At 39.1% G+C, this 9278-nt stretch overlaps 1 protein-coding gene across 1 annotated transcript; it reads right to left on the reverse strand.

Annotated features, from left to right (window-relative positions):
• Positions 1-642: 642 nt before the first annotated feature.
• Positions 643-8945, reverse strand: cdk20 (cyclin-dependent kinase 20). The gene is made up of 8 exons (XM_036579476.1): positions 8632-8945; positions 7952-8065; positions 7669-7857; positions 6779-6900; positions 6136-6198; positions 5695-5818; positions 3239-3394; positions 643-3056 (listed from the first exon to the last, which is right to left on the reverse strand). Exons 1-8 carry the CDS (start codon positions 8704-8706, stop codon positions 2865-2867), a joined length of 1035 nt encoding a protein of 344 aa, XP_036435369.1. The 5' UTR covers positions 8707-8945; the 3' UTR covers positions 643-2864.
• Positions 8946-9278: the final 333 nt, after the last annotated feature.

The following is a 9278-nucleotide window of genomic DNA, read 5'->3' on the forward strand; positions in this document are numbered from 1 at the left end:
TGTGTGTCCCAATACATTTGTCCTCATAGTGTATTTAAAAGAAGCTGATTTCATACAAGACACAATCTCAGAAGGATTACAGCATTAAAGCAGACTTCCACTAATTTTTCAAAATGTATGCACAATTCAATGGTTGAGATGTCATTCAGAGAGGTTTGTTGTGAAACTATCTATTTTATTCACTACTCAAAATGATCAGTGAGCCTTTGTGTCTTGAGGGTTTTTATATGTAATGTTGATAATGGTAAAGTCTGGAAAAAGTACATTTTCTCTGGGGACTATCTTGCCTTACAACACCATCTAGGCATCTCTCTTCCATGAATAGATGTGAAACGATATAATTAGACCAAAAGTAACTTCCACAAAACAATATCTCAAAATGTCCGTTTTATGTTATATTTATCTGTGAGGAAGCTTTTTAAGAGCTTCAGACGTCTGGTCTACCATCAACACCATGCTGAACCATTCTGACTAAGCTCCTCTGGAATGCAGCATTTCACATCAAACCACTCTGAATGACTTTGTTCACATCTTAACCATTTAATTAGGCAAACATTTTGAATGCAGAGACTTTGAGGAAATAAAAACACTTGAGTACGCAAAAATCATTTAAAAACCACATGTTCTAGCAACGTGGGATACAAGCATAAACCAACGTTTTGATGAAAAGATCTGAAATATTTGCTGAATCTGTTCAGCGTTTTGTTGTTCAAACCAAACACAGCATGGTCACTGCCCAGCAGCTGGGAAACTCAGAACTGGACAGTTCTTAGGTACAGCCCGAAGACTGACCTCTTAAAAGTTTCATTCATAAACTCTTAAGTCTCCAATCTTGTGATAAACGTACACAGCATTGTTGTTGCAGAAAACAAAACGCTTTATTTCAACACCTCATTTCAACTGTGAAGCATGGTGGAGGGAGTGTAACACTGTGACGGCTTGCAATCTGATGAAATAATGCACTCCAAGTTTTACAAGAATATTCTAGAGAATCTGAGGATATCTGTCCCAATGATGCAGGTAGATCAAGAAAGGGAACACAAAATTGTATGTCAGCTGAAACTTCTCCTCTACAGATGAACAGGCCAAAACATCTGTGCAGGATCATCAACCACAAAGAGCATTCAGTCAAGGTCAGTAAAGGAGGTACCGCTAGTTCATATACATTTTCCATCAAATACAACTGTTTGAACAATTTAATAAGGATACAGCAATGAAAAATGTTAATGTCGCTACTGCTTCATTAGACTGCATTTGTTTGTTATGACTTAGGATCAGACTGCATTTAACAAGCCAGTTTTGCAGAAATCCATAATTGCTGTTGGCATCACTCTAGTTCTGTTCTTGGCCTTCGTCCAACCATCAAAAAGAAAATTACTGTTACTGTGATAGCACAAAAGTCACAGTTTCAAGTGGGTCCTGCCCACGCACAGGTGAATGCACAGGTGAATTTCATTTCCAGCTAAACAAATTAACTGATCCCATGTATTACCATCAACAGGACCAGCATATCAAACCCAATTCAAATGAGCAGTTCTAAGACACCCCACCATATTCAAATTTGTTTAAAAATAAGAGTATCAAGTTTAAAGCCAAGATTCAGGATGGGCCTAGACTAAACAACTCTGCATACGCTGAATCTCAAATGAAAAAAGAATGCTGTTATCTACAACTCAGAATATTAGCTCCGATAAAAATAAATACAAATAGGAGAAATACCTTTAGATATCACTCAACTGCAGTTACACTCATATTTCAATTTTAAATAGAGAATACTAATTCGAAAGGCAGTGACATAAAGTGAGCTTTAGAAAACATAGTTCCAGGTCTAATATCTGAAAATCTAAAAATTGGCTGAACCACGTTCAAAGATGTTATTAAATATCATTTCAAACATACATCAACCGGCCATTTCACTCTTTGGCCATTTTATCAGCTTCACTTACCATATAGGAGTTCTGTAGGGCTAACAAAGTATGCAGAGAAACAGATGGACTACAATCTGTAATCACAGAACTACAAAGTGCTCCTATATGGTAAATGGAGCTGATAAAATGGACGAGTATAGAAACAAGGAGGTGTACTTAAAGTGGCCGGTCAGTGTGTTAGATCACACACATCAAATTCAATATTGATACACCAAGTTACTGAAACTTATTTTGGTGTTCAGAGAACAATTTTTGACTATAATGCTGCTTAGCAACCACAATCTTCTGTTAACAAACTACATTATATTTATGGATGCATTTATATTTATGGATGCATGATGGAACTGGCCAAGATCGAAATTGGCATGCTTGTCTTTATTTTTTTGCAATTTTATGACATAATGAATAACGAGGCAGGTAAGTGCACTGTATTTAAATGCTGCTGCTACACCTGCACCAGCTGTTATATCATAATTGTGCATAATTCATTGTGCTAAATAGCCTGGTCGCTCTTACTTTCAACGCAGCACTTTGAGTTCATATTTAAATGAACAAAAGAGCAGATATGTTCACATTTATATTGCAACTTTGGCTTTTATAAAGCACTGGAAATGTGACCACACAATGTGAGCTTCAAAATAAAAATCAGCCACTGGTCAATTTGACTGTAAAGAAATTGGAATTAGCCATTAAATTCATTCAATCCCTAGAATTATTATCCATAAAATGTTTATTATTTATTGAGCACTGATGTATTCTATTATTTTGTATTAGCCATTTTCTAAATCAATAAGCCATTCTGGGCCTTTTCTATTACATGTTAACTGTGAAATCACTAACACATCTCATGGCCTATTGATTTCTGAAGCTCCTTCTGCCACCTGCCACTGTGCAAGAAAGCCACTTCCTAAGTGCTGTTCAATGAACTAGCCAGCCTTACAAACATCCCCACGCATGCCTTTGGATCAGGCTGGGGTCCACCAAGCTCTCATGTAAAGGTCGATCCACTGAGAACTCAAAGGGGGGCTGCAGTCGCTGGCGGGAATGTTTCCCCCCACGCTGAGGGATAGGCAGCTCTGAGTGATGGGCTGGGAGAGGGTCTGTAAAGAAGTACGGATGGAGTAAAGCCTGAAGGAAGAGAGAGAAAGAAAAACAGAAAGAAATTAGAAAGAAAAGAAGCTGGTCTACTACAGCTACGATGAGGGTCATAATACAAGATAACGCTGGCTCTATCTCTGTGGTTACGACACAATTTAATGTTTTTACACACACTGAAGAGAGCCACGTGGCTAAGATTTGCGTGAGCAGACCTGTCTGGCACTAATCCTCTGCTTGGAGGGATACACGAGAAATTTCTTCAGCAAGTCAACGGCCTGAGGTGACGTGTCAGGCACAATCTCCTCCAGAGGAATCGGTGGGTTCTCTTTAAAGGTGATCTTATTGTAATCTGGCAATTCTGTGATCTCCTGTAGATGACAGACTGGTTAGAGAGTTCATAATCAAGTGAAATGCATTTTTTGCATTTAAAGATTTGCATTTAAAAAACTTTCACTCTTGTGGTGAACCTTGACTGTTAATGGACAACAGCTGTAATTACTACTTATGCTGCTCCAACATCTCTTTTCAACAAAAGAAAAAAGTCATTATAAACTATATATTTAAAACAGAATGTAACAAGAATCAAGCTGAATATTTACCAAAAATGAATCTTTGAAGCAACAGACTCTAATCTTACAACCCATTTCTTTTTCATTTTTTAAATAAATATATGCCCATTTTGAATTGAAGTGATGCCAGGAACATGTTTCAAAAAAGTTTGGGATGGGGCCACAAAAGACACAGGCAAATACTGCAACAATTTAAGAAAAAAGATTCTCAATGTAAAACAGCAAAACATTTGGGGATTTCATCATCTATGGTACATAATATCATTAAAAGATTCAGAGAATCCAGAGAAATCACTGTATGAAAGGGACAAGCCCGAAAACAAATATTGGTTGGCCATGACCCTGCAAAAACAGACACGATTCTGTAGTGGAAATCACTGCACGGGCCCAGGAACACTTCTGAAAACCACAGTATGTGAACACAGTGCATCACTGCATCCACAAATGCAAGTTAAAAACTCCATCATGCAAAGAAGAAACCATATATAAATAAGATCCAGAAACACCGCTGCCTTCTCTGGGCCCAAGCTCATTTAAGATGGACTGAGGTGAAGTGGAAAAGTGTCCTGTGGTGCGAAGAATAAAAATTTTAAAGTCTTTTTGGAAATCATGGACACCGTGTCTTCCGGGCTAAAGAGGAGAGGGACCATCTGGCTTGTCATCAGCACACAGTTCAAAATCCTGTGGGTGGTATAGAATAGTGGGTAACACCTCTACCTTCTATGCCTACCTGTGTAAAAATGATCAAATTGTAAGTCGCTCTGGATAAGAGCTTCTGCCAAATGTAAAAGTAAAAGCCAGCATCCGTTACGGAATGCAGGTGCATTAGTGCACATGACTTAGGTGACATGCACATCTACAATGGCACCATTAATGCTGAACGATATACACAGGTTATGGAGCAACCGAGCTGCCATCCAGACATAGTCCTTTTCAGGGAAGGTCTTGCTTATTTCAACAAGACAAAGACAAACCACATTCTGCACATTTTACATTAGCATGGCTTCGTAGTAAAAGAGCCCAGATGCTAAAGTCCAGATCCACTGAAAACATTTGATGCATTATGAAATTAAAAATGCAACAAAGGAGACCGTGAACTAATGAGAAGTCCTATAACAAGCAAGAACGGGAAAACATTTCACTTTCAAATCTACAGCAATTGGTCTCCTCAATTCTCAAACGCTTACAAAGTGTTGTTAAAAGAAGAGGTGATGCAACACAGTGGTAAACATGTCCCTGTCCCAATTTTTTTTTAATGTGTTGCTGGCATCAAATTCAAAATGGGCTAATATTTTTTAAAAAATTGAAAAATACATTTTGTACAGCATCTTGCATTAACCTACGTCCTGGGTGATCTGTTCAAAAGTGGCACTATGTACAGTTGTGAAATGGGGTCCAAAGAATTACTCACACCAATTTTGGATGTCATTTTTGAAGTGTGAAAGCTAAAAATTCTTGACTGTGTCTGATCTGGACAATGAAATCCAATCACTAACACTAACAATATTTTATCATACGTGCAGTATGTGAAACAATGAATAAATATTATTGTAGTATTTTACATGTGGCATAGTCTCTGCAACTTACCTGTCTGTTCCAACTAAATATTGTGATGCATATTGTGAAAAAAATTGAATTTTTTTTGCCATATTATCCACTCCTACTGATCACAAGTGGTCACATCGAGACACATGCAAAAAATGCCAGGTGTATACAACTATGTGACTCACTGTCCATTTCTGATCAGATCATTCAAGACAGATGTTAACTGAAGTGTGAAGAGGGCCTAAACTTTTTACTCTGCCGACAACAGTACTCCTGATAAAGTAAGTTAATACTCCGGTTAATCATTTTTCTGGAGAAACACAAAGTTGAACCCACACCTGCTCTTTGTGGACAAAATCACAGTGTACTGCAAATCTAAAACTGGTTCCCAAGCTCAGTCCTGGAGATGTCTAAACAGAACTGTTTTATGTTTTGCTTGCTCAAACAACCCTGATTAAACTCCTTAGGAGCAGGGAACAGAAAAAACAGTGCGGTATTGGGGTCCTACAGGAGTGGGACCAAGACTGGATTTTAACAGTGACTGCACAGCTCACCGGCCACACTTTCTGGTTGGGAGTTCCCAGGACCCGGAGCACACAGCACAGCTGCTCGATGTCATTCTCTCCAGGAAACAGAGGAGAGTTATTTAACAGCTCTCCAAAAATACAGCCCACTGCCCTGCAACAACCAACCGCCAAACTCTAGGTAAGCAGTTAACAACAAACAGGACCTCATCACTAACTCGCTAACATCAACCGCATTTAACTAACAGACTGTTCAACAGCTAAAACTGCTGCCATCTAGTGTGGACTTTTGAGAAGACAGGATGACAAAATCAACCAAATACAGAGCATCTACCAAGATCTACGCTTCACCTGTAAACTACTAAGACTGGACTTCTGTAATAAATCAATATTCCTTTTCTTAATAATTTTAAATTAACTAGCTTATCTGGAGGACAGAATAACAAAATGTGAAGTTCTTATGCAGCATACCAGAGATCCACGCCTTCATCATATTTCCGAGCACCATACAGAAGCTCTGGAGCTCTGTACCATCTGAAAAACAGCAGAAAAAAAATCTCTCACATGAAGGCACATCTAAGATTTTCTTATAGGATTCAGCCTTGAATTTCTTTTTAGTGACATTTAAACATTAAATGAGCATTGACATTTACCAACATAGTAGCTTTTAATCCCTTAAACGGCAAGGACCTGATGGTGGGGCCGATTATTATTATTATGTACTTCTAAAACTTAAGAATAACTCAGCCAGTTTGCACTGTAGTTGATGTAGCGATACAATACTACGACTTAAAAAGGAATAAGCCTGAGATTAAAAGGGGTTAAATGTTTAGCGTCAATATTGCTCATCAGTTTTTTTTGTTTGATTTTGTCTTCTTATTGACTTTCAAGTTATCATCTTAAACTTTAAGACCCATTTTGATATATTAAAATCTGGCTTTGCTGATTTACACACTGGGAGATAGCTCTACAAACATGACAATTTGGTTGGAAAAGGAAAACACACATGCATTCCTGTGTGACTCCAGACCATTTAAATCAACAGAAAGTACTAATTATTCGGTTTAAGGTTAAGAAAGCTCAAATCGTCCTGTTAAACAGACCAATTTCTCACCTTGTTGCTACCTGGTGACTGTAAAGCCTCTCTCCTTCATTGGAAAAAAGCCTTGCCAGGCCAAAGTCAGCAATCTTCAAGTGACCTGTAGAGCTGATGAGAAGGTTTGCAGGCTTGAGATCCTTCGAAAGAAAATCAGAATGATAAATGGTAAAACAGTGATAAATCCAAAAATTATATGTTTTTTCTAGGTAATGTTTACCCTTCAATGATCTACACGTACCTTTCTTTCATTAATGTATATTTAAAAGATACATTCTAGGCCAAAATCCTACCTTAAAACCATCATAAAACACTGGGCTTCATGCGCCAACCGTTATTAAGAGGCAATTTCTTCTTAAACACACAGTTTTCATGAAGATTCTGACATTCTCAAACGTTTTCTTATTTGGGATTTGTTCTTAGGTAAGAACAGAATCTACACACACTCAAGAGCACAAAGGTGCAAATACTTCTGCGGTTTAAGAACACGTCATGGATCTGACAGACTTTTTCTTATATCTCAAGAATAAATTTAAGAAAAAAAATTAGGAAGATATCAGTGAACAAGGCCCAATGTCTCCGGCATCAGGCACCATCTTCATAACAATTCCATACAATAACTGTGTGTGCTAGCTTTTACAGGCTTTGACTGTAGGCTTCTATCAGCAACTTACTCAGCAGGTTTCTGTACCATACCTCATTTTATATGAAACTACTCTGAATAGCATCGTTTACATCTTAACAATTGAATAATTTAGATTTTTTCAACCTGTGGAATTTCCCTTTACTTCTAAACCCTCTCCTCCATTCTGACTGGGAGCACATTTACATTTAAATCCGCACAGCCTCCAGTGACACATAAAAAAATGAGAACTGAACCTTATTATATCCTATTAACAGCCACCTACCCTGTGCATGATGGAGTTCTCATGACAGAACGCCACCCCTTTGAGCAGCATCATCATGTATCCTTTGACCTGAGACTCAGTCAGGGGCCTCTGTGAGTTCCTAATGACCTCTGATAGATCCGACAGCATATATTCAAAGACCAGCACGAAGCCTGTGCCATGGGGGAAAACGTCCTTCAGCTTTACGACCTGAGGGAGGAAACACATCACAAATTAGGCAAGTAAAGTCAGAAAAGGACAAGGACCAAATAAAGTCATTGATTACGCCATGAAGCAAACTTACATACTGATTATCTTCAATCTCCTGAAGAGCTTTAATTTCTCTTAGAGCTTGGTTAGGAATCCCATCTTCCAGCTTTCGAAGGGCAACTTTCTTCAAAGCCACCGTCTCTCCAGTCTAGAGAGAAAAAAGGAAAATTAAAATAAAAGTGCAGTGTGGGAACCAAAGCATACAGATTTAGAAAGAGCCCCTGTCCACTTTGCCATTGTCCCTTCAGAGAGACCTGCTTGGGTTCCTTTTTTCTGGAGGACCTGGGTTCATCCAGAGACAGAGCGAAGAGAAGCGAAATACAAGACGATGTCGCTGCCTGAACAACACACGTCGATGCGAATTTAGGAACGTTTCATCTCGTGTTTCCGAAATCACGATGCTTTATCGACATTTTAGCATTGAATACTCCTGAATATGCCTTGAAAGCTTTGATAACACACCAACAAGCTAAATATTGGGATTAGTAACAGTTAGAGACCTCTCAGAAAACCAAGGAACCCATACTCTGCCGCTAGAAGGACAACAACGACCAGGCTGAAGTTGGCTTCCTATTCGAATTGTCCCGTTCCACCTTAAATGGTGCAGCAGGTAACTGCCGCAACAAGAAGCTGAATTCAGCTTTGTACAACACTGCTAAGCTAAACCAGCGAGTGTAGTTTTTTCAGTTAACGTTACGCTATTGCGGTCTTTACCTCAATGTGTTTGGCTTTAAAAACAATTCCATGGGCGCCTTCGCCGATTCTACCGAGAATGCTGTACTGATCCATGACACCAACTAGCGTTACACTGTTAACTCAAACGTAGCTAGTAAACATATTTCGCCAGCTGTCGGTAACGTCAAATGAGTAATCCAACTACAAACTTAAAATGAACACATAAATAATATAACAGATCAATTCTAGGTGATAACTGTATGTACGAACGTGTTGACGCGACGCCTCCGACAACAAGAAGCGATAAAAACCGCTACTTAGCTTTAAGCTAACTAGTCGCCTCATCGCTGTTTCCATGGATACCCAAGCAAGAACCTACGGGAAGCCCGACGGCTCACATGGCTTCGCCTTTCGCGGTATGTACTTTGGAAAAAATCTCCGCTGCGTTAACCTAACGCGTTTGTTTATGTAGCCCCCGAGGCAAAGGTGGAGATACCCAGTCCTGGAGGACCAGGTTCCTCCTCAGGTGCAACTGATTAAGCTGATCAGGTAATATATCAGGATTAGTTGGCCTGCTAGAGCGGGGAAATCACCGAACTGTGCTGGACTGCCGCCCTCGGGTGACATGGTGGATTTTATTTTATCAAGGAGTGGCCACGATTTACTATATTGAGGGCCCCAGTTAT

Source organism: Colossoma macropomum, unplaced genomic scaffold (assembly GCF_904425465.1).
Source record: "Colossoma macropomum unplaced genomic scaffold, Colossoma_macropomum, whole genome shotgun sequence".
NCBI classification, from domain to species: Eukaryota; Metazoa; Chordata; class Actinopteri; order Characiformes; family Serrasalmidae; genus Colossoma; species Colossoma macropomum.